This window comes from Neoarius graeffei, chromosome 8 (assembly GCF_027579695.1).
Source record: "Neoarius graeffei isolate fNeoGra1 chromosome 8, fNeoGra1.pri, whole genome shotgun sequence".
NCBI lineage: Eukaryota > Metazoa > Chordata > Actinopteri > Siluriformes > Ariidae > Neoarius > Neoarius graeffei.
Genome location: NC_083576.1, coordinates 67,505,132 through 67,532,558, shown reverse-complemented (window position 1 = coordinate 67,532,558; position 27,427 = coordinate 67,505,132). Strand labels below are relative to the sequence as shown.

Genomic DNA, 27,427 nt, shown 5'->3' with positions numbered 1-27,427 from the left:
TTGTTTGACAAATTTGCTCGACAATAACCCCTTTCCCATCTCTCTTCTTCCTCCTTTATTTTGACATTCTTCTTCGGTACCTGCTCAGCTTACAGAGTACCTGACACAATTTCAAGAACACATTTTTGTCTTGTCAGCCTACATTTCCCACAGTGCTGTTCTCAGGCCATTTCTCTGCAGCATAAGGTAGAGTCCTTGTGCTATACCTGCATCCTTCAATCTCCATCGATCTATGGACCAAAAAGCAAAGCCACAGGCAGACACTTCACAAAGCCTCAGGGCTTCAGTGTTGATGGACAATAACCCACAAAGGTAGCATTAATCTCTCAGCACAGGATAGGTGCTAGAAAAACAGTCCACAACCCCAGTAACACTTGAATCGTTCAAGTAGGGAGAAGGGTTCTGCTCTTACTGCTTTGGACGTTGATGTAGCTGGTGGAGTTGTCCTTGCCCAGCAGGTTTTCAGCCACGCACGTGTAGTTCCCAGAATCCTCCAGTCTCACTCGGCTAATCTGGACCTTAGAGTTTTTCCTGTGTAAAAGGAGCAGAAAGAAAGAGATGGAAGAGAACAAAATATGTAAATGAATGTTTTTAGGTAATCTAATTATCTAATGATGCACCCCTCAACCCTCAACCCAACAATTTCCATCCCATCAAATTTCTCCACAACTTTTATAAATACACTACAAGCCAAAAGTCTGGAAGAAAGCACGTATGTTTTAAAGTTTTTTGGGTGGCACTGTAGCTCAGCAGGGAGCGTTGATGCCTTACAATTCAATCCACACACTTCTAAAATGTCCAAAAATTACCCAGAAGCTTTTCTCATGGAGCCTGCATGCTAATCTGGCTAGCAAACAAGCATTTTAGTGATAAACAAAGCCTTTTTTTTTAAACCAGGCCATTGTTAATTAAATGGCTGAGAGTATGAAAATATAATAGGAACTCTGAGTACTCTCAAGTGATTATACCTATGTCCTATTCCCTATACAACTATTCTCTGAAGGTTTCTCCACATTAGGCATGAAAAGCAAACAGCAACAACTTCCCCGGACATTTATCAGTTAGTCATATGTCACTTAGTATGAATCAGGGTGGTTATGTCTGATAAAGCCAATTTACAAATGCTTGGTGCATAAACATGTATAACTCTGTAAATATTCAGTTTTATTCTATCCACATTCACTGGATATGAGCAATCGTGTGCTCTGATTGGCTACTCTATTAGTAGGATATCAGCTCATATACTGTGAGTAGAGAAAAACAAAATGGCGGAGCGTGTTGCTGAACCAACCGAGGATGAAATAAAAACTCTAGTCGAAAACAAAATCCCAAAAATGATCAAGTATGTATTTAAAAGAAACAGAAATAGCTAAAAGAATATTGTATTTAAAAAAAAATGCAAAAAAGCCACAAAATGGGGAATAAAAGTATTTGATGGGAAGAACGTATCTTTTATTATTTTTCAAGAATTATTATGATTATAGCATTTTTCACAAATTGCTCCTGTCATTTTGCCAGTTTGTTTACATTTAAAGTGGAAATTATTTTGTCGGATGTTTTGTATAAAGTTTTTATTTATCGAATTTGCAAAAAATAAAAATAAAAATGCTCTGTTTCTCAAAATCCAGTGAATGTGGATAGAATAAAACAGTGATTCCACTCAGTTTTGTCGTACAAGACTATCAGCTCATGTACGACTCGATTTCGTGGAATAACTGTCCAATATAAATGTGACTATATATAATATCTGAACTAGAATACAACCTTTACTGAATTGAATTTGACCTATTTTGAAGTTAATTTTGATGTTTATGCTTCCAATCCAAATTATTCTCAAGAATAGTCAAGAATCCCTTCACTAATGACTTTTGAAGGAACTGTTTTGCAGCACGTCACTTTGCCATGAGTCTACAAATGGCCGCCATGACTGCTTTGAAAATTCACAGTGGACCACAAAATAAATCTCCTGTGTTGTGTATACACTGATCCTATTTCATTCTCACTTCATCAGGGTGTGTGTGCATGTCAGCACTACTGCATAAGTGTAAGCACACACACACACACACACACCACAATACACATCCTCATATATTACACATGGGAGCAGTAACCAGGCAATTTTCTCTGATTCCTGTATAATATTGAATATCAGCACAAAAAATAAAAACATGAATATAAAGAAAACTTCACAGACTCTTAAATACTGTGGGCATTTGTGTGCACCTCACAAATCAAAGTCTAACTTTCACTAACTTTCATTATTTTAAGATCTTTGTTTTTCAGAGGTGGGAGGAAACTGGTGAACCCAGAGGAAACTGATGAGAACATGCAAAACACTGTGACCTGAGCTCAGGATCAAACCATGATCTCTAGGGAGAAAACACTACCCAATGCACCACCAACATAATTAGGAAGAATTGTAATAAATTTAATAGTGTTGGTGGAAGTTGATTTACATAAATATAATTAAACCATTTGGTTAATTAAATTCCACATGAAATTACCATTTAATTTCAAGCTTAAGAAATCATATTGTGGGTGCTAATCATCTTGCATGTTTTGTTGCGGATGTTGTGAAATTTGTGTTTTTTACACACCTTTAGTAAAGTTTACAAAGCTTTAGTAAATTAGGAATTTACAAGAATGACAGCATGTATGTAATGTAGCGAGAACTTCACCTTGCATTTAATTTTTATGGTCAGTCAGAAACAAAATGACAATTAATAACAAATACCAAAAATTACTTTTCAAAAAAAAAAAAAACCTGCCTGTTTTTGGCTTAATATCTAATGAACCTTCACATTACAGGTATATTTTTGTTTATTCTATCCACATTCACTGGATATGAGCAATCGCGCACTCTGATTGGCTACTCTACTACTAGGATATCAGCTCATATACCGCGAGTAGAGAAAAACAAAATGGCGGAGCGTGTTGCTGAACCAACCGAAGATGAAATAAAAACTACTCAAAAACAAAACCCCCAAAAATACAAAAAAGCAACAAAATATGGAATAAAAGTATTTGATAGTAAGAACATATCTTTTATTTTTAAGAATTATTATTATAGCATTTTTCACAAATTGCTCTTGTCATTTCGCTGCTTTGTTTACATTCTTCATCCTTAAGCATTGAAATTTGTTGAATTTGTTTTAGACTGGTACAAAATCTCAAAGAAGTTTGAAAATTACATCATTGAAATGTCCAAGGAAGAGTTAAATAAATGTGTAAAGCTACCTCGGGACAACAGCAAGATGACACTTTCTAAAAAAAAAAACCCCAAAAAACAACACAAAGGCAATTCATGAAGCCATCGATAGGTTTTTAAGAAGTCCGCCTAAGCGGAAATTATTTTGTTGGAAGTTTTTATTTATTGAATTTGCAAAAAATAAAAATGTTCTGTTTCTCAAAATCCAGTGAATGTGGATATAATAAAACAATTATTTCACTCAGTCTCGTCAAACATGACTTATAGCAAGCTTATGTATGACTCAATTTTGTGGAATAATTGTTAAATATAGATATAAAAGTATGAAAAACTTCCTACACTGTAGTGTTCATTAGCTGCTTCTTATTTGGAAAATACCAAATGGCGCAGTTCAAGGGGACTCTGGGAAATAGACTAGGAGCCACTGGCCCACATAATACTATGCAACCCTGAGTTTTTCTTAATTTTTATGAATTAAAAGAAACTTCATGTCTAAAAGTAATGATGGATGTCGTTTCTCCTTACATAGTTGAGCGGTTCTTGATATTTTGTGGATTACTACAATAGTGGAACGGGGCTATTTACTGTATTTTTATTATTTACTATTTGCTCTCAGGGCAGCACGGTGGTGTAGTGGTTAGCATTGTCACCTCACAGCAAGAAGGTTTTGGGTCCACGGCCGGCGAGGGCCTTTCGGTGTGGAGTTTGCATGTTCTCCCCGTGTCTGCATGGGTTTCCTCCAGGTGCTCTGGTTTCCCCTACAGTCCAAAGACATGCAGGTTAGGCTAATTGGTGGCTCTAAATTGACTGTAGGTGTGAATGGTTGTTTGTCTCTGTGTTAGCCCTGTGATGATCCAGTGACTTGTCCAGGATGTACCCCACCTCTCACCCTTAGTCAGCTGGGATAGGCTCTAGCTTGCCCACGACCCTGCACAGGATAAATGGCTACAGATAATGGATGGATGTTTGATCTCAAATACATTAAGAAGGCAAGAAATTGCACTAATCAACTTTTGACAAGGCACCTGTTAATTGAAAAGCGTTCCAGGTGACTAGTACCTCATGAAGCTGGTTAAGATAATGCAAATAGTGTGCAAAGCATCATCAAGGTAAATGCTGGCTACTTTGAAGAATCTAAAATATGAAAAATATTTTGTTTTTGTAATTTTTTTTGTTTACAACATAATTCCATATATATTCCATGTTTTGTCACAGTTTTGATGTATTCAATATTGTTCTACAATGTAGAAAATAGTCAACATGCAGATAAACCTATGAATGGATAGGGATGTCCAAACTTTTCACTGGTACTGTATATTGAATTTTTTTAAAGGACAGCTCTGTCAGGAATCTACCTACACTACAGGAGCATCTCAATACATTTCTACATTCTTTTTTTTTTTTGCAGATTGAGCAGAACCTGTCCCATAACAACAGACCTGTGTTGAATATCTATATTTACAAACTAGGGCAATTCAGTGAAGGAGTTGATAAAAATGTATTTTTAATGCATGTGATACTAAGAAAAACTCCATATCTGTACGTATGTGCGTGACTGAGTGCCTTTTGATCTGTGTGTGCATCAGTGCCTAAGTGTGCAAGCGAAGCTGTTTGTGTGTGTGTGTGTGCACGTATTAATGTTGCATGTCTCTTACTTGTTGGTTTTGATTTTGACATCTTTGCTCTTGCGGAGTTCACTCCCATCTTTGAGCCAGCGAAAGGATGGGCTCGGGTTTCCCTGCACCTCACACTTTAGGGTCACACGCTCACCCTCCCACACCCACTGAGAACGCATGGGCTTCACCACCTTCGGAGCTAATGCTACAGAGAGATAGAGAGAGAAAGAGAGAGAAAATGAATGAATGATAGATGACAAGCAGAGAGGTTTTGGTGGAGCAGAGAAATAGATGGAAGCAAAGTATTACAGGAAAGAAGTGGCAGATTGACAGTAGAAAGAGATACGTGTTGGAAGCATGTTGAAGGATAGACGTATGAACCATGATGAAACAGTACATAGAAAATCAATTGAGAGATAAGAAGGAAGAAGACAAAGAGAGAGAGAGAGAAAGAGAATGAGAAAGGGAGAAAGTGTAAGAGGATATAAGAGATTAATGTGTTTGACGGAGTAATCCATCTGATAAAAAACACGAGCAGTAATTCTAAAATAATATGAACAGTGATAAAATCACAGTATTCAGAAAAAAAATCATACCATTTAGTTAAAGTCAAACATATATGCAAAGATGTGAAAACACGTGCACGCACGCACGCACACACACACACACACACACACACACACACACACACACACACACACACACACACACACACAAATAAAATCAGTGCTTGCCCATTTAGAAATGACTGGCTGAGATTTGTAGATAAACTACTGATTTACTATCAATACACTAGATGTACTGAACTACTGGTACATGTATTTGAAATATGTATGATAAACCACACCATGTTCACCAAAACACAGGTTCAAGCTAGAAGGGCACTTGGTAGAGTGCATACAACCGCCAAGCCACATATTATCAACATCAAAATCAAATTACTTGAACCTAAGATGATACTAAAGCTGTACACCAAATTTCATCAAAATACATTCACTACTTTTTGAGTAGGTTGGGAAAAGGCAGAAAAATCCTGGATTTGCATACACATCTGGATCCTGGATCCACATACATATCCAGATTTGCGTCAAATTCTAAGCATTTGTTCTTTGGTCCATGGCCCATCTTTCCTCAGAATTTCATCAAAATCTGCTCATTACTTTTTGAGTTACGTTGAGAAGAGACAAAATCAATCCTGGATCCACATACATATCCAGATTTGCATCAAAATCCAATCAATTGTTCCTTGGCCCATGGCCCACTTTCAGGGACGGATCCAGACCGATGCAACCGATGCATATGCATCGGTCAGAAATTTATGTGCACCACTTGACATCGGTCACAGGGCGTTTGTTTACTTTACCGCTAGCCGGCTACATGGGCTATAGCCACGCTCAACCAACAGACCAATGGTTCAGGATTTGACCACCTGTGGTAAGCGCTGAAGCTTATCTGACCTAATTACCTGTATTCTCACAATGCTTTGTACAACATGACCTGAGACAAAGAATCTAGGTCAAACCAATAAAATGCTCCAGAAAGAGGTCAAAATTCAAAATTTGCCGTGAATAATGGCCGAGCCGCAGTCATAGCAGGCTGTCCCTGGGCTGTTCTGTAAAGTCTTGGGGAGAGGTAGGTGCGTGTAAAGTTTGGTGGGGCTAGGACTTTTGGTGGCCGAGTTATGAATTTTTAAATCTCAGTGTGTGCATGCAGCTGGAGCCAGGACTCATATTAAAGTTTTTGATGAGCTGTGCTTGCACTGGTCTTCAGGGGTGAATAGTGGGCCGAGCCGTGGTCGTAGTGGGCTGTGGTTGCCCTCTTCGGAAAGGGCTCAGCATGCTCTACGCCCCTGTGAAAATCCATAGCGATCTGGTAAAATTAATGAATGTGCCTCTGTCAGATTCTTGGGTTGAATCTGTCCCTGCACTTTTCCTCAAAATTTCATCAAAATCCATTCACTACATTCTGAGTTACACTGGGAACAGACAAACAAACAAATGGAGGTGAACACATAACCTCCTCCAACAAAGTTGGCGGACGTAAATATAGCAGCAGCGTAACAGTTGTAAGTACAGCTACGGCATACTTTAGAAACCAGTTATACTTTACATATCATATAATTGACTGACTGATTAACATTACCATGTCAACTTAACTGGCACTGCTAAGTAGGGTGGAGCTAATTTTTAAAGTTATTAAATATGACCATCTTACCACCTAATTTGATTTATATATATAAATAATTCTGGTAAAATATTAACAAAAATGAAGAAATCTAACTGATAGCTCAATCAGCATGAAATTTGGCAGCCAACCCACAAAGTCCGCCACAATTAAGTACTGCTGTCATTAGAGGCATTATTCAATATAGGGCCTACAATAATACTACACTGGAATGGATTGGGGCAGCATTAAATATGATCAGTTTATTAAGGGTAGTATCTCACTGGGCTGCGACAGCCCGTGACTAGTTGGAGACACAACAATTGCGATAAAATATGCAAATTAGCGACAATTTTCACTTGGAATTAAATTGAATTGATATTCGCATATTTTACCGCAATTGTTGTGTCTCCAACTAGTCGCAGGCTGTCGCAACCCGGCTTTCCCTCGGCAGGCAGGGAAGTAGAGGAAGCCTCACAGAAACTGACTTGAGAAGGGTTTGCGACGGCTTTGCTACACCAGCGACGCATTTGCGGCTATTTTGAGAGAAATGTTGTCGCACGAATTTTTTGAACATTTTCAAAATTTCAGCGACGAAGGAGCAACACTTTGCGACTCATGCGAGGAAATTGAGAAGCCCCACGAATGTTTCAAGACACTTTTGAAACTCTCTCGCGAATGACGTTCGCAATTTGTCGCAAGCTGTCGCAGCCCAGTGAGATACTGGCTTAAGGGTTTATTGCAAAGTACACAGTGAAATGTACACTGTGCAATTGTTATAGTGTTAATCATTTTAAAAACTGATCACTAACATTATGGAGCTAACCAATCTAGCTGATCCCATCCCACAGTGCCTGACAACATAAGCTGAAAATATGCTTAGGAAAAAAGCCTCTACTGACCCGAGGTCTACCTATACCCATATTGAAGACACTTTTTTGAGTACCTCTGGAGTCTGGATAGAGAATTAGTGCATGGTAAATATGCCACATTGCTATAATTGTCAATGTATAAATAAACTATTTTGTTGAACAATATTTTTTTATTTATGTCATTGATAAAATATATCAAAAAGAAAGTACCAATAGGCTAAAAAAAAAGCCTGTAGAATGGGTACTTCTTTTGAATACGTGTCTGTGTGCAATTATCCGAATATAGCTTATTATAAATACTATTTTGATGCAGTGAGTTTAATGTATAAAAAATATTTTATATCTTTGAGCTTGGGCGGCACGGTGGTGTAGTGGTTAGCGCTGTCGCCTCACAGCAAGAAGGTTCTGGGTTCGAGCCCCGGGGCCGGCGAGGGCCTTTCTGTGTGGAGTTTGCATGTTCTCCCCGTGTCCGCGTGGGTTTCCTCCGGGTGCTCCGGTTTCCCCCACAGTCCAAAGACATGCAGGTTAGGTTAACTGGTGACTCTAAATTGACCGTAGGTGTGAATGTGAGTGTGAATGGTTGTCTGTGTCTATGTGTCAGCCCTGTGATGACCTGGCGACTTGTCCAGGGTGTACCCCGCCTTTCGCCCGTAGTCAGCTGGGATAGGCTCCAGCTTGCCTGCAACCCTGTAGAAGGATAAAGCGGCTAGAGATAATGAGATGAGATGAGATCTTTGAGCTTTGTACACAATTTACGATTTTATTGCAAATTTGCATGTGTTACTTTTGTGGGTGGCACGGTGGTGTAGTGGTTAGCACTGTTACCTCACAGCAAGAAGGTTCTGGGTTTGAGCCCAGTGGCTGACAGGGGCCTTTCTGTGTGGAGTTTGCATGTTCTTCCCATGTCAGCGTGGGTTTCCTCCGGGTGCTCTGGCTTCCCCCCGCAATCCAAAGACCTGCAGGTTAGGCTAATTGGTGGCTCTAAATTGACTGTAGGTGTGAATGTGAGTGTGAATGGTTGTCTGTGTCTGTGTCAGCCCTGCAATGATCTGGCGACTTGTCCAGGGTGTACCCCGCCTCTCGCCCATAGTCAGCTGGGATAGGATCCAGCTTGCTCATGACTCTGCACAGGATAAGTGGTTATAGATAATGAATGGATGGATGGTGTTACTTATGTAATCTTCGAGTTGATTGAGCTACCATTAAAATTTAAGATATAATGCACAAACTTTGTCTATATGGTTTTTAGTACGGGTAAGACCAAATAAAATGAATGAAAAACAATTTTCTGTCATTTAAGCTCCACCCTACTGCTGAGCTCATGTCCCTCTTATAAAATACAGTTTTACTTACACTACCGTTCAAAAGTTTGGGGTCACTTTGAAATGTCCTTATTTTTGAAAGAAAAGCACTGTTCTTTTCAATGAAGATCACTTTAAACTAATCAGAAATCCACTCTATACATTGCTAATGTGATATATGACTATTCTAGCTGCAAATGTCTGGTTTTTGGTGCAATATCTCCATAGGTGTATAGAGGCCCATTTCCAGCAACTCTCACTCCAGTGTTCTAATGGTACAATGTGTTTGCTCATTGCCTCAGAAGGCTAATGGATGATTAGAAAACCCTTGTACAATCATGTTAGCACAGCTGAAAACAGTTTAGCTCTTTAGAGAAGCTATAAAACTGACCTTCCTTTGAGCAGATTGAGTTTCTGGAGCATCACATTTGTGGGGTCGATTAAATGCTCAAAATGGCCAGAAAAATCTCTCATCTCATCTCATTATCTGTAGCCGCTTTATCCTTCTACAGGGTCGCAGGCAAGCTGGAGCCTATCCCAGGTGACTACGGGCGAAAGGCGGGGTACACCCTGGACAAGTCGCCAGGTCATCACAGGGCTGACACATAGACACAGACAACCATTCACACCTACGGTCAATTTAGAGTCACCAGTTAACCTAACCTGCATGTCTTTGGACTGTGGGGGAAACCGGAGCACCCAGAGGAAACCCACGCAGAGAACATGCAAACTCCACACAGAAAGGCCCTCGTCAGCCACGGGGCTCGAACCCGGACCTTCTTGCTGTGAGGCGACAGCACTAACCACTACACCACCGTGCCGCCCAGCCAGAAAAATGTCTTGACTATATTTTCTATTCGTTTTACAACTTATGGTGGTAAATAAAAGTGTGACTTTTCATGGAAAACACAAAATTGTCTGGGTGACCCCAAACTTTTGAACGGTAGTATATTTTACATACAAAAATACAAAGTATTTTATTTGGACACATTTCTCCATTTCAGCATTTTGCACTTGTTTGGTTTACATCAAGAATTTGAATTACGTATCAAAATATGTACTGAGATATTTTTTCCCTCTATGACTACAGCGATGCATTGAAAGAATCTTGTTCTTTAACATTCCTATCATAAAGTTTCTTTTCTCTGAAAGGAATAGCTTAACACACAGATGTTCCTGCCTCAGGCTTTTCTTTAGTGCAAGACTATAAGAACTGATGCAGTGGGACCCAAGCAAGATATCACAGCTTTTCTCTTTGTCAACAACCCATCCGCAGTCCTCATTCACTCTCACACTTACACACTCACAAACTCATACACATACACACAAAAACCCTTAACACACTGCTACTTCTTTGTAATTTGCCACCATTTAAAATTTTAACAAATCCTTTTAAATATGAAGTAATATCAATACAGCACAACCAATTAAACAGTGAATAGTCCCTTGTTCGTGTCAGGTTTTTCCGGTGGATGTCAGAGTGTGAAGCAGCTATGAAACATTGCTTGAGAGAATATATTCAGTAGCAGACATGCACTGACTGTCTTATGTGTCTCTTGGTTCAACAGCAGCTGCATTTCAAACATGGCTCACAAAAAAAAAGAGCGCGTTGATGGACTTTGTGACACATGAAACAGAACATAGAGGAGGTTCTATCCAATATTAAACACCGCATCTTTTATTGGCTATAATTTTATGACTACGTTGTGGTTAACAACAAATTTGACCATTTTGAGAGATACAAATAAATCTCTATGCACACTACAGTATATAACTTCTCATCTCATCTCATTATCTCTAGCTGAACGTAACTTTTTTTATTTTTCAAGAATTATTATAATAGCATTTTTCACAAATTGCTACTGTCATGTCGCTGGTTTGTTTACATTCTAAATGGAAATGATTTTGTCAGACAATTTGTATAAAGTTTTTATTTATTGAATTTGGCAAAATTAAGAATAAAAATATTCTGCTTCTCAAAATCCAGTGAATGTGGATAGAATAAAACATTATTCCACTCAATCTCATCGTACATGGCTTCCACCAACTCGGTGCTACGCGCCTCATCGGCTATCAGCTCATGTATGACTCGATTTCGTGAAATAACTGTTAAATATTCTGTGTCGAGTAGTGGTCCAAGATTCTACAACTGTCTCTAAGCTTGTTAAACATTACAAGAATCCTTGTGCTGTGTCTCTGTCCGTGAGAAGCTTCACTGAATAGCTACATGGTGCCAATAATTTTGCAAAAACAGCACTATTTATAAAATTCTTATGCTACAGTATACATTCTTATGTTCTGCCAGAACAGTTTCCTTCAGACCTAGTGGAGTGTTTTCATGTGTCCTTACTGATCATCATTCGTAATGTTGTCACCTCTTGACCCCACATGGATAGCGTATAAACAGATCCTGCTATGCCATGCTTGTCCTCCTTCCCATTCTCATCTTGCCAAGAAATCGAAGTTGTGGATTCAAAGATGCTGAGTATAGTGCTCCTTGGGTCAGGGTAATTCTAGTGTTTGACGTATTGCTATTCTTACCATAGTTGACTGTGTCTTTAAAATAGACACTTTGCCTGTAGTTTCTGTTAGCATGTAATTTCATAGTATGATATAATTTCAAATAAATTCATAACTTTTGCAAATTAAAGAAGGAGACCTTCCATGTACATAATGCTCTCCTGATTGAATTGAAAGGTATAGGAGAGCCTGAAGGGTTGCAGCAAAGGCAGTTCCAGAAGCAGAATTTATTTTATTTTATTTTATTTTATTTTATTTTATTTACCTTTGTTTAACCAGGGAAACAAAATCACATTGAGATAAATATCTCTTTTACAAGTTTTTTGGAGAGCCCATGGAAACAGATATGCTGGTGGCTTCACTGGTGTTCTGGCAAACTGTTCAGCACCTCAGAAAGGGGGAGATGAGACCATGCACAAGCTCTGCTGAACAAGTGTGTGGAGTGTTGACCTTTACTGGATATACTGTTGTGCAACGGAAGGAGCATTTTGACAAACTTCTTGACTCAGTGGATAAGCCCTTCCTTAACGAGCCAATGCCGGGAATATCTGGTGTTATGGAAGTCCATAAACTATATGTCCATATGGAAGTTACAAACCTTCATAGTGAGAAGACTGCAGGGGTTGATGATATGTTGAAAGCACTGTACAAGCTTGGGGTTGTGTGGTTACCACACCTCTTCAATACTGCATGGAGATCTGGGGTACCATCTTTGTACCAGCAAACTGGGATTGTGATCTCTATTTTAAAAAGGGGAAGATCAGAGGGTGTGTCCCTGTAGGAGAATTATTATACTTCCGAGCCTCTTAGGAAAAATTACCGGGATTTTATCTCCGTTACTTGCAGATGTTGTTGTTCTCTTGGCACCATTCACAGTGGACATCTGAAACAAGCACGAGCATTTTGCTGCTGAGAATAAATCAGCTGGGATGAAAATCAGTACCTCCAAGACCAAGGCCATGGTTCACTCCAGTAAAAGAGTGGAATCTTCGCTTCAGTTGAGGGGACAGATCTTACCCCTGGAGATAAAGACCTTGGGGTCCTATTCATGTGTGAAGGAAAAAGAGAGTGTGAGATTGCCAAATGGATCAGGTCAGCAGCAGCACTTTTACACTTGATGTACCAGTGTGTGGTGGTGAAGAAGGAGCTCAGTTTTTGGACAAAGTATTCTGTTTATCAGTTCATCTACATGCCTATACTTAGTTATGGTCACGAGCTGGGGATAGTGACAGAAAAAATGAGGTCGCAAGTACAAGTGGAAGAAACAAGCTTTCTACAGGACTGCTAGGCTCAATCTCCCTCATAGGATGAGGAGCCTGGAAATTCGGAGAGAGCACTTAAATCCTTCAAATCAAGACAAGCAAGTTGAGGTGGTTTGGGCACCTCACACAAAGGCCCCTGGACAGTTTCCAGTAGGGCTGTATCAGGCACACTCCACTGGACTGGAAAGATTATATATCAAATTTGGCTCAGAAATTCTGGGGATCCCCAGGAAGAGCTGGAATCTTTAGTACATTTTGTTTTCAAGTAAATGATCCCGCCAAAACACACACACACACACACACACACACACACACACACACACACACACACACACCTAGAACTCACACACATCAAGCTCCTGATCATTTCCTGCTGCTTTACCCAGTAATTTTACCCAGCGTAATGAGTTGGATGGGCTTCACATCCTCTTAATGAGCAGACCCAAAATAATTGACTAAGATCTAAACAAGAGGAAAAAAATATGTTCTCTTCCCCATCATTAGAAAAAGTTTCAGAGAATCCCTTTCTCTTGAAGTCTAAACCTTGAGAATATTAATATTATCATTTTCTGTTTTAATTAGTTTACTTAGTTATGGCCAGGTTCTTGCCCGATCTGATAAGTACATCATCAGTTTTTCTTTGGCTGGAATATTTGGTACTTTTTGTTTCAGACACAAGGTACACCACCACACTTGCCAGAGCAGTTTGGAGTTAGGTGCCTTGCTCAAGAGCACTTGAGCCAGTCCTGTTGGTTCAGGGAATCAAACTAGTGACCTTTTGGTCCCAAAGCTGTTTCTCTAACCATTTGGCCATGGTTTCCCAAAACCATGTTTTAATTATGGTTCCATCCATCCATTATCTGTAACTGCTTATCCTGTGCAAGGTCACAGGCAAGCTGGAGCCTATCCCAGCTGACTATGGGCAAGAGGCGGGGTACACCCTGGACAAGTTGCCAGGTCACTGCAGGGCTGACACAGAGACAAACAACCATTCACACTCACAGTCACACCTATGGTCAATTTAAAGCCACCAATTAGCCTAACCTGCATGTCTTTGGACTGTGGGGGAAACCGGAGCACCCAGAGGAAACCCACGCAGACACAGGGAGAACATGCAAACTCCGCACAGAAAGGCCCTCTTCGGCCACTGGGCTCGAACCCAGAACCTTCTTGCTGTGAGGCAACAGTGCTAACCACTACACCACCATGCCACCTAATTATGGTTCCATTAAACTTTATTTTTCTTTCTTCTTCTTTACAGGTTTACTTGTAGTTTGTTTCTATAAAGCACTTTGTATTTTTGTTCTTAATACAATCTTTGAAAAAAAGTTCCTTGAAGATGCTAAGTTAAGGATTATCCATCCATCCATTATCCATAACCACTTATTCTGTGCAGGGCCTATCCCAGCTGACTATGGGCGAGAGGCAGGGTACACCCTGGACAAGTCACCAGGTCATCACAGGGTTGACACATATGGCCCTTTTCCACTACCCTTTTTCAGCTCACTTCAGCTCACTTCAGCCCAACACGGCTCGTGTTTCGACTACCTCAGAGCGGCGTGACTGGGCTCGCTTCAGCCCTACTCAGCACCCAAAACTCGCACGGTTTTGGAGTAGGGCTGAAGTGAGCCCAACCAAGCCGAGTGGGGCTAGGGACGTGAGGAGACACTCCTCTGTGCACTGATTGGTGAGGAGGAGTGTCCTCACATGCCCACACACGCCCCGTGAGCACGCTGTAAACCCGGAAGAATAATAATTACGAATTACGAGAATTTCTGAAGCCTTATGTGCCTCGCCTCATCTATACGCTCTTGCCTGTATCTGTTGGCGTTGTCAGTGACAAAAAGCCACAGCACCAAGACCAGCAACACTAACGACTCCATGTCCTCCATGTTTATTGTTTACTATCCGGGTCGTGAGACTACCGCTTAAAAGGTCACTGATGTCACTGTTTGCGCCGCCTAACGACATCATGTGACGTCCACCCACTTTCGCTAACTCCACCCAATGTGTCCACCCACTTCCAGCCAGCACGGTTCAGCGTGGTTGTAGTCAAAATACAACTCCAACAGCCCCACTCAGCTCGACTCAGTCCAACTCAGCACCACACGGCTCAGCCCAACTCAGCCGCGTTGGTAGTGGAAAAGCGGCAATAGAGACAAACAACCATTCACACTCACACCTACGGTCAATTTAGAGCCACCAATTAACCTAACCTGCATGTCTTTGGACTGTGGGGGAAACCAGAGCACCCAAAGGAAACCCATGGGGAGAACATGCAAACTCCACACAGAAAGGCCCCCATCGGCCACTGGGCTGGAACCCAGGACCTTCTTGCTGTGAGGTGACAGTGCAAATCACTATACCACCATGCCACCCTAGTTAAGGATTATAGATTGCTAACATGGCTTCACTTGTAACCTTATTTGAAAGGATAATCCTCTATTCTGTAGTAATCAGACTATACTTCGTGGACACACATTCTCATCACAATGGTGTGTTGGTGTGAAAGTGTGTGTTTGCACAGTGAAATGTGTGTGCCCTTGAAGTGAATGGGTATTGCTGAGAACCTGCAGCACACTGCAGTTGTGCATGAGGGCTTTCACTCAAATCAGCATTTTCTGACAGTTGTATCACTCTCACTAAAAAGGGGGGATGGGGAAAGAGGAAAAAAATGAGAAGGTATAGAAAGTCATACACTACCTCTCTGAGACATCCACACCCCTTCACCAATATAGTATATACACATATAGACTAGGGGGGTAACATTACTATGACAATTAGAGAACAAACATGCAAAAATAAACAGACTCTGTTCTTGAGCTACCAATCAGAGCGATGTAATGCACAGCTTGATACTCATATCTTGTAGCATGTACAACTCAAGTTAGCTCAAGAACACTCACCACTCATCACTCATTCACCAGCTCAAACTACTCAACCTGGCTGGCCTTTCTGACAGAAATGTACATGCTTGCTTGCTTGCACAAGGTAGCCCATCATACAGTATGTGATGATGACATCTACTATTGTCCTTAACAGTGAGTTCTGTCATGACATAGAAGATCAACTCTGGAGCCACATGCATTATTGCAAGTGAAGTATATATACGTTTACCTCAGATGATGCTTTTTTCCTCTCTCTGGCTGACTTCTTACATTCTAGACAGCCTGATAGAAAGGAATCTTGGTGTGCAAAAGATTTTTTCTTCTTCCAAAAGTGGCTGATGCTTTTTTGTGTTGGATTTCAAGGACATTGCTGCAGTTCTCAGATCCATTACCACCAACCCAGACACTGGAATGGTGGAATAGCTCTGAATACCTCTAGGTACAGGTGGCACAGTGGTTAGCACTGGTGCCTAACAGCAAGAAGGTTCTGGGTTCAAGCCCAGCTGGTCAACAGGGGCCTTTCGGTGTGGAGTTTGCATGTTTTCCCCATGTCTGCATGGGTGTGCTCTGGCTAATTGATGGCTCTAAAGTGAGTGTGAATGGTTGTTTGTCTCTATGTGTCAACCCTGTGATGATCTGGTGACTTGTCCAGGATGTACCCTGCCTCTTGCCCATAGTCAGCTAGGATAGGCTCCAGCTTGCCCATGACCCTGCACAGGATAAGTGGTTACAGATAAAGGATGGATGGATTTCTAAGTGTTCAAATGAGCCATGTAATAAAGGTTTATATCAGTATGGCATTTGAATCTGAACTCCCCCCCACCCTGAAATTTTGCCACCAGCTGTCCCATTCCATGTTTTAATTTTTCTACTGCACCCCAGGATTAGTGTCACCAAGCAAGAGGATCTTATCACTCTTGGGAATGCAGAAAACAGCCCCAACCAAAAGTTGATAGAAATTATCTTTAGCTTGATTTTTAGATGGCATTGTTAGTGCAGAGGCACAGAGAACAGTAGTAGAGTGCTCCTTGGCAAGGGAAGGATATGGACGGATATTAGCGTTTCACTTATTCCATCAGGTGTCTTAGTCAGTCATTGAAGACGTATGCTATTGACTAACACTTCCATGTCACACTGATGATGACCAAAAAAAAAAAAAAAGCAGAACCTTTTCATAATACATTACAGGCATTTAGCAGACACTCTTATCCAGAGTGACATACAACATACCAAGATGTCCCAAGAGCAGCCTGGGGAGCAGTTGGCGGTTAGGTGCCTTGCTCAAGGGCACTTCAGTCATTCCTGATGGTCTAGGAAATGGAACCATCAACCTTTTGGTCCCAAAGGTGCTTCTTTAACCATTAGGCCACAGCTTCCCCCGTAAGGTGTACCCCATTCCTTCCTCATTTAGCAATCCTTCATCCCAGAGTCTAGTCTCACTTCAGCAATAACACTGAAATGAAGGGCTGTATTTATTAGATTTATTTCTGTTTCAAAACAACTAATTAACTTCCACAACATATGCAGAATAAACCATTTACCCAAGTCACAGTGCAGCTGACTGTCACCTCTGAGATTTTGACGGCATCCAAAACAATATTAAAGGAGAAACAAAGTCAATGTTAGAACAGGATCTAGATATAAAACACAGAAGCACCTCCAGCGCCAACATAGATGTTATGCAATATTCATTTTTTGACATCACACAAACTTTTCACCTTGTAAGTGATGAGGCTTACGCTGTGCCTGATAGCTGTCATTCATACAATGAGGAAGAACAAAAGGACACATCCAGGTTACATTAGATTAGGTTTATAGTTCTTGAGAAACAAGGCTAGGATTAAAATGCAGGTCTTTAATGTCAGTGTTCGGTTAGACCCCCTTTTTTGTCTTGTCTTTTCTCTCTCCTCTTTCTCTCTCAAACTGTGACTGCACTGTTTGGCAGTTGCACTTCAACCAAATGACGCATACTTCCACATCTCCCACACAGCGATAAATGAATGTGTGTTCGCATTCTCTTCTCTCCCTGCAACGGATTATCTTTCTTCCCTCGCTCCTTCCTTTTCTCTTTCCCTTGCATCTCTCCTCTCCTGCTGTCTCTGCTGCTGCGGTTTGTCATGCTGAGGTGGGATTATGGAGTGTGGCAGAGAAGGCTGAGTGTGTGTGTGTGTGTGTGAGAGAGAGAGAGAGAGAACGATGCAGAATGCTTCAGCACTGCAGGAGAAACCAACCCATCATACAGTGGAGGGGGGCTAAAAGATGAGAGGGAAGCAGTGAGCGAGGAAGGATGGCTGGAAAGCTTGTCACAGTCATGGACTTAACTAGTCATGGAGGAGAAGCCAGATGAGTAATATTACAGCTCTCGAGAGGGGCACACAAGGAAATGAACAACAGAGAGAAATGGACAGAGAAGAAAAGAGAGAGAAATACAGGAAGGTGACTAAATTAAGACAGAATCACTGGGAATATTTGGGGATGGTGGTGGTGGGGTAATTACAGTAAATACAAAAGAGGATGTTAAACTTACAGGACACTGAGGAACATATCTGCTAACATTTTCTGCCATTACAAACCATGTTCTTGTGGTAAAATCTGACTGTCGTTACTCAGTTAGTCTTCCAAGCCAAAGTCTGGTATGCTTTGTCAAAAAAGTGGCCTACTTTCACAAAAGAGACAATCTGACTGACATGATACGTGACCAGTCATAACCTTTTACTTGAAGCCAGTTGGCAAATAAGCTCATTGTGTCACAGGGTACAAAAGTTATGAATGTGCTAGAGTATTTGATTTGAGTTTATTTGTATAGTCCTTTTAACAAAAGATATCGCCACAGTGCAGAGTTACAGACTTCCAGATATAGATTTTGATTCCAGATGGGTAAACAAAAGATGATAATGGCAAGTAAAATCTCTGTAAGACAAGAGAAATCTTAGAAGTAAGTGTGTGTGTCAAAGTGTCCTTTATGTAGGGGAAGCCATGGTCTAATGGTTAGAGAAGCAGCTTTGGGACCAGAAGGTTGTCAGTTCAATTCCCTGGGCCAGCAGGAATGGCTAAAATGCCCTTGAGCAGGGCACAACCTAACCCCCACCTGCTCCCTAGGCTGCTCAGGGCATGTTGTATATCATTCTGGATAAGAGCATCTGCAAAATGGCATTAATGAAAGGATGTTCCATATAAACACTGTGCAACTAAGGGTCCTGGGATGAGCACAAGACAATTTTTCTGATTACAGTAAGACTTTTTGAAGATACAGGAGATTATAGATTGAATACACACAGAATCCCTAGCATTGAGGCCAACACTATGCTTCATCAAACAAGCACACAGGATGATAATGATCACGATAAGCCACTTATTAGCAAAGATGATAGTGATAATTAAATAATATTGGCTGGCGTTGAGTAGTATATCAGATATATTCCATTCAGCTAGCATGATATTGAACGAGTCAAAGACAAGTTCAATATCGTGCTAGCTGAATGGAATATATCTGATATACCATGAAAAAAGCCAGCCAGTATTATTATTATTATTATTATTATTATTATTATTATTATTATTATTATAATACATACACATTCAATGGAACAATTATAGATTTTACAAAAAGTTAAGACCAGGGGGGTAACAGGGGGTAATATTGAATGCTGATTCTGATCAAATGTAATTCAATGTTTTGTCAATCCAATGTACACATACAAAGTCAAAGTTCTAACAGTAAAAATGGTACAAGTCCAAAAAGCCTGAAGAGCAACCCAACTTATACACAAACAATATACGGTTTGACAGTTCAAGTTCAAAGTTACTTTTGGTCGTAGTTAATTATTACACTGCACTTGTTCAAAACAAAAGGGCTTTGCTGAGTGAAGTCCACAAGTGAAGTCCTCTTGTAAAAGTCTCTGTCACTTTTCCTCACCTCCAAGTAGAACTTTGACAATATCTTTGCTATTGCTCTCATTTCCAGTTTTTCTCTTGTAATTATGTGTGAAGAATATCCAGTGAAGTTTTGGTAGCCTTTCGGGTGTTCAGCACAATGTCTCTTTAAATCTTCTGCTTTTAATAAAGCAAACCTGGTGGCCGGGCGGCACGATGGTGTAGTGGTTAGCGCTGTCGCCTCACAGCAAGAAGGTCCGGGTTCGAGCCCCGTGGCTGGCAAAGGCCTTTCTGTGCGGAGTTTGCATGTTCTCCCCGTGTCCGCGTGGGTTTCCTCCGGGTGCTCCGGTTTCCCCCACAGTCCAAAGACATGCAGGTTAGGTTAACTGGTGACTCTAAATTGACCGTAGGTGTGAATGTGAGTGTGAATGGTTGTCTGTGTCTATGTGTCAGCCCTGTGATGACCTGGCGACTTGTCCAGGGTGTACCCCGCCTTTCGCCCGTAGTCAGCTGGGATAGGCTCCAGCTTGCCTGCGACCCTGTAGAACAGGATAAAGCGGCTACAGATAATGAGATGAGATGAGAACCTGGTGGCCATGTTTGTATACAAACTGTCAATCACTTGCTAGTGCGGAAGTTTTACATCTCCGATGTGTCTCTTTTCCAGTTTTTTTATGTCCCTTGGTCTGTTTTTCTCTTGTAAATATGCGTAAAGAACATATAATGAAGTTTTGGTAGCCTTTCAGGTGTTCAGCGTGTCTTGAGTTTCAGTTTTCAGTTTATTTATTTAGTGCTTAATCCAAGCACTGAATTAACCCCGTCTTCTCTTTCTCCCAGCTGACAAAGAAATGACTGTGCACATGCACAGCAGAAAAGTTTTGTCATTGGATCTTCGCATGAGCTCTGAAGTGTGACATCATGTTGTCTTGACAACGTGCAATATTATAACAATATTGCACGCTCATTCTCCATTGGGGAGAGTGGCGTAATACATGGAGGATAAGCGATATGATAATATTGCATGCCATCAATAAACCCGCTAGAAGGGAATAGAATACATGTTTTTATTCCATGGAAAAGTGGCCTGTATGTATAATAAATTATATTATCTTCACAGCCTCCTTAGATGGTCCTAGTTTTCCCATGATTATGACATTTTTGCATTAGCTAGTTAGCTAGGTTGTGATATTTTCCTAACATCTAAACCAACTGTAAAATAATCAATACATAATAATATTATTTTTGCACACTTGCACAGATATTGGTAGAGATGAAGTTGAAAAAAACACACACAAACAAAATGCTTTATAATTATTTTATGTTTTTTCTATAAGCAACCATGAAGAAATTGAGACCTGTAACCTGCTTTTTTTTTCATCCAGCCATCAAACAGTCTTAGTTTCAGTCTGCAGACCTGTTACAAAACAGGCCCCTAATTTGATAACACACACAAATTTAATTTCCCTGGTGAAAGTAAGAACAAAATAGTCCAGGCTGCTGTCTCAGTGTTGTGTATATCCTCTCTAGGGGGAAAAAAAGCTACTGCAAACCTCCATGCTGTGTTTCTCAGAGAAAGGACTGTAGAATCATGTTTTCTTTTTCCAGAAGAACATGCAAATGTACATTGAAACACAACCACAATTCAGAGAGATTCTTTGTTCGGACAAAGGATAAGAGCTATACAGTGTCTTGCAAAAGTATTCACTCCCCTTGGTGTTTGTCCTGTTTTGTCACATTACAAGCTGGAATTAAAATGGATTTTTGGGGGATTAGCACCATTTGATTTACACAACATGCCTACCACTTTAAAGGTGAAAATTGTTGTTTAACAATAATAAAGATGAAAAAACAGAAATCTGGAGTGTGCATAGGTATTCACCCCCTTTCGTATGAAACCCCTAAATAAGAGCTGGTCCAACCAATTCACTTCATAAGTCACATAATTAGTTGATTAAGATCCACCTGTGTGCAATCAAAGTGTCACATGATCTGTCACATGATGTCTGTATAAATCAACCTGTTCTGGAAGGACCCTGACTCTGCAACACTACTCAACAAGCAACATGAAAACCAAGGAGCACTCCAAACAGGTCAGAGACAAAGTTGTGGAGAAGTATAGATCAGGGTTGGGTTATAAAAAATATCCCAAACTTTGAATATACCACGGAGCACCATTAAATCTATTATAGCAAAATGGAAAGAACATGGCACCACTACAAACCTGACAAGAGAAGGCCGCCCACCAAAACTCACAGACCGGGCAAGGAGGGCATCAATCAGAGATGCAACAAAGACACCAAAGATAATGCTGAGGGAGCTGCAAAGATCCACAGTGGAGATGGAAGTATCTGTCCATAGGACCACTTTAAGCTGTACACCCCACAGAGTGGGGCTTTATGGAAGAGTGGCCAGAAAAAAGTAATTGCTTAAAAAGTGCATTTGGAGTTTGCCCAACAGCATGTAGCAGACTCCCCAAACACATGGAAGACGACTCTCTGGTCAAATTAGATTAAAATGTATCTTTTTGGCCATCATGGGAAATGCCATGTGTGGCGCAAACCCAACACCCTGAGAACACCATTCCTCCAGTGAAGCATGGTGGTGGCAGCATCATGCTGTGGGGATATTTTTCATCTGTAGGGACAGGAAAGCTGGTCAGGACTGAAGGAAAGATGGATGGCACTAAATACAGGGCAATTCTGGAGGAAAACCTGTTAGAGTCAGCCAGAGGTTTCAGACTAGGACGAAGGTTCACATTTCAGCAGGACAATGACCCTAAACATACTGATAAAGCTACACTGGAGTGGTTTAAAGGGAGACATTTAAATGTCTTGTAATGGCCTAAACAAAGCCCAGACCTTAATCCAATTGAGAATCTGTGGCATAACTTGAAGATTGCTGTACACCAACGCAACCCATCTAACTTGAAGGAGTTGGAGCAGTTTTGCCTTGAGGAATGGGCAAAAATCCCAGTGGCTAGATGTGCTAAGCTAATAGAGACATACCCCAAGAGACTTGCAGCTGTAACTGAAGCAAAAGGTGGCTCTATAAAGTGACTTTGGAGGGTGAATACCTATGCACACTCCAGATTTCTGTTTTTTCATCTTAATTATAGTTTGTGTCAAAGTAAAACAATAATTTTCACCTTTAAAGTGGTAGGCATGATGTATAAATCAAATGGTGCTAATCCCCAAAAAATCCATTTTAATTCCAGCTTGTAATGTGACAAAACAGGACAAACACAAAGGAGGGAGATACTTTTGCAAGACACTGTACCTTAATATAGTTCAGGAAATGACTTCATTCCCATGCTGGAGGAGAAAAAAAAAATGGAAGATTCAAATATGCACTACAGTGCATTAAAAATTCATGAAAGGGTCTCATATATATATATATATATATATATATATATATATATATATATATATATATATATATATATATATAAACTATAGCAGAATTTCTATTTGGTGGAAATTAGTGAGTGCATGTGAACTTAATGGAACATTGATCTAATCCAACAATAGTGCTTTTTGCTAGCATGTGTTGCTACAGTGATTTTTTTCTAAATTAGACATGAAATCAGTGTATCCAATTATGTTCTCAGTAGACTCATATAGTGGATGTCTGTCAACTGCAGAATGAATACAGGGCCTGAAGCGTGTGACCTTCAGTGCTCTGTGACTTCCAGAAAGCTAGCCAAAACTAGACCACAGTAAAGGACAGAAGAACTGCACTAGGGAAAACTCTACAAAACTGTGCTAGAAAAACAACAACAACAACAACAACAACAACACATCCAGCAGTTTATTTGGTACACCTATCTTGTACTTACACTTAGTACACAAGAGTTTGATAATTTATAGTCAGCCTGTACTGAACACAACCTGCTACCATAATAACATCCGATTTGATGTCAGGAACAGTCTGACAAGCTAACATATCCAGCCCAAAGTAGTCCTATGGTCTGAAACAGATGAAAGGAAGTCTAGACAATGATTAACACACACTGTGCATGGAAAAGTGTGAGCTATAGTCTATACCTGTATATCTGAGTGCTGCTTTACAAGTCCATCCTTTTCCTTTTTAACTCCTCAGTGTCCAATACCATTTGAGGACACAATGTCTTGAGATTTGGACAATGTTTCAGAGGAACACATTGTAATGACTGCTAATTATGCGAGCCAAAACTAATGGAGAGATTGTGTACTTTTATTTTATTTTGAAGAATAACACAGGAACAACATGATTGTCAAGTTAGTATAGCCTTCAGCATGGATGCTGCACATTTGAAAAGGCTTTGTTCAACCCCCACAATCACCATCCCGTTTTCTAGCATGGCCTGAATTTAGTGCTGACTAAATATTGTATGTCAGATAAAATATGCATTAGCCTGCAGTGCGCTGATTATGATGCACATACAATGCACAGCCCACAAGCAAGAAACCCTAAATTAAAAATAAACAGAGTGGAGATATGGTGAAAGTCTCCGGGAGATTGTTAGATTGAACCTTGATCATGCTTAAGAGAGACCAGGAGAGACTAATTTGCTCTGCTCTCGGGGCGGGAAGGATTACATCCCTCTCTGTCATATTAATCAGACTGACACTAGACAATCATAAGCACACATGAGCTCATGTCTCAAAAGAAGTATGCAAAAATCTTTAAATCCTCCTTTAAAGGAAGAGTTTGCCGATGAAAAGAATTGCAATTCGTCCAGCTGATGTTTGAAGAAAGGGAACAGAACTGATTAGCGGCATTACAGTTTGCTCCAAAGTCTAACTTTGCTCATAAAATAATACCCAGCCACTGAGGTTGCACAAGCCAGTGCATACTTAGTTCCAGGCCCAAGCCTGGATAGATTGAGGAGGGTTGTATCAGGAAAGGCATCCGGTGTAAAAACCTATGCCAAATCAAATATGCCGATCATGATGATCTGCGGGCGGCACGGTGGTGTAGTGGTTAGCGCTGTCGCCTCACAGCAAGAAGGTCCTGGGTTCGAGCCCCATGGCCGGCGAGGGCCTTTCTGTGCAGAGTTTGCATGTTCTCCCCGTGTCCGCGTGGGTTTCCTCCGGGTGCTCCGGTTTCCCCCACAGTCCAAAAACATGCAGGTTAGGTTAACTGGTGACTCTAAATTGACCGTAGGTGTGAATGTGAGTGTGAATGGTTATCTGTGTCTATGTGTCAGCCCTGTGATGACCTGGTGACTTGTCCAGGGTGTACCCCGCCTTTCGCCCGTAGTCAGCTGGGATAGGCTCCAGCTTGCCTGCGACCCTGTAGAAGGATAAAGCGGCTAGAGATAATGAGATGAGATGAGATGAGATGAGATGATGATCTGCTGTGGCAACCTCTAACAGGAGCAGCCGAAGAAGAAGTCAGTTTGCTACAAAGTCTTTTTCTGGCCTGGAACAATTTAAATAGAAATCGGAGAAATAAAGACACTAGTGATATCCATTGCATGGGAAATGTTGCTAAATTATATGATCACTATGCATCTATAAACACATTTACACATTACAACACTTTTACAATCATTCTAACATGCTTTTTAAATTCTGAAGAACTAAAGGAGATGGTCATATAAATTATTTCATATAAAGCTAGCTAAGTGCCAATACATATTAAAAAAAAAAAGCATGAGATGGCAGTATGCTCGGCCAAATCTGAGCAGATTTTAAACACGTGAAATAACTACATACACTTAAAAGGTAGTGTTATGTCCTTCTAGGGATCAGTGACCTGTTCTACGCTTCCATATCTGAATTAATCATTTTTCATGCACCATAAAATGATGAAATGTTAATATTGTGTGCAATTTGCAATATTGATTCTGGATTCACAAAATATACTATATTTTCTTCTTTCGGCTGCTCCCATTAGGAGTCACCACAGCGGATCATCCTTCCCAATTTATGATCTACATATTTGATTTGGCATAGGTTATTACACCAGATGCCCTTCCTGATGCAACCCTCCCCAGTCTCTCCAAGCTTGGGACTGGCGCTAAATGTGCATTGGCTTGTGCAACCTCAGTGGCCGGGTATATTTTTACTTAATCTGCATGTCTTTGGACTGTGGGAGGAAACCAGAGCACCCAGAGTAAACCCATGCAGACACGAGGAGAACATGCAAACTCCAAACAGAAAGGCTCCCGTCGACCGGGAGGTTCCGGAACCTTCTTGCTGTGAGGCGACAGTGCTAACCACCGTGCTGCCCACAAAATATACTATTTGTATGTCTGTATTTCCAAATGTCTACAGTTAGTCAGTGCTGGGCTGTTACCTGTTACTCATGTAAGCACTTTACCACCCCCTGCTCTGTTCCATCAGCTTGAAGCACGGCACGTGAAGGCAGTGTACATATAAGCCTCTTTGTATTTTTTAATAATAGAGCTCAATGTGCAGTTATTCACCAGTCAAGTCTCAAAGGAACGGTTCTGTGAGTGTGGTTTCTCTCCTTGTAGCTGTGTGTATAGCTGCATCTGGATGTGCTTTTCCTTTCTTGCATGTGTATTGTTAAGAACCAGATGCCAAAATGAGAAATAAATAAAAGGATTAATAAGAGACTCAATAAATGAAATTAATCTGTGTTAAAAAAACAAACAAACTCAGTCTGTCCAAGGATTATTTATTTTATTTTTGTTTATGCCTGCTTTCTTTCATAAATTCATTGTCATTATGCTTTTTATTCTTTTATTTATTCAGTTCTGTATTTATTTGATAATCTTGGCTAATTCCCACTGAACAGTCAGCTCTCACCAATCATGCAACAGCTACCAACACAGGTTTCTTCTGAGATATGTAAACCTAACAAAGCCAACCTCTTTTCAAACTGCTGCTCATGGCGTGTCACACACTCAGAGGAAAGTGCTATCTGTCCTCTTCCAAATACATAAACTCAGAGACTCCCAGAACTGGCTTACACTACTATGTATAAGAATTTGTAAGAATTTTAGTTGAAAACATAAAAAAAATTAACTAAAATTATCAATAGAATGTAAATAGAATGGCGCGTGCACCTGAAGGTGTGCCTCGGGCTGCGCGCGCGCACCAAACAAGCTCCAGAACACATGCTGTGAACATGGCGCACCTGTCCTCAATCAGTGAACTAAATGTTGGGCTATTTAAGGACTGTGCTGAAGGTAATGCGACGCGAAGTATTACGCCACGTTCCGTGCGCATTACCGAGCCTTGTTTCCCGTCCTTGTGGTTTTCCTGGTTTCTCGACTCCTGTTCCTGGTTCTAGTTCTCGTACTCGTTTTGCCTCCGATATCCTGTTTGCACCTCGAGCGACCATTTGCCTGCTTTCGTGTTTATGACCTTGCCTGCTGATTCAGACTGTTTGCTTTGTGTGTGCTTCATGCACTTCTTGTATAGATCACACTGTATTGATACAAACACTTCTGCACTTACATCCGCCTCTCTCGTGCCCCTGACAACGTCTATGTATTGCATTGCAGCGATAGCTACTGAAGTTAGCATGATAACCAGCTGGCCCAGAGAAAGGATGTCCCGTCCATCTCACAATACCATTTTGTACCTCAAGAGATGGTAGTAAGTCAGTGTAGCATCAAAACTGCCCTCAGTCCAAAATGAGGAGAGAAATTGCCTGTCACTGGCGGTTACCTGCACGTTAGCCTCTGAGCTCAGACTGTCGAAAACTAAAGAAAAGAGAAGCAAATGGGTCGCTGCAATTCACAGAACCTACTGGAATCCAGCCACTGA

General features: G+C 40.8%; 1 protein-coding gene across 1 annotated transcript in view; it reads right to left on the bottom strand.

The window, feature by feature from the left end:
- Positions 1–27,427, bottom strand: part of nrg2b (neuregulin 2b) — a 127,327-nt gene that overhangs the window by 64,278 nt on the left and 35,622 nt on the right. The window contains exons 2-3 of the mRNA XM_060928066.1: positions 4,864–5,029; positions 413–531 (exon numbers count right to left, since the gene is read on the bottom strand). Coding sequence (XP_060784049.1) covers positions 413–531; positions 4,864–5,029 — 285 coding nt within the window. The remainder of the gene's footprint in view (positions 1–412; positions 532–4,863; positions 5,030–27,427) is intronic.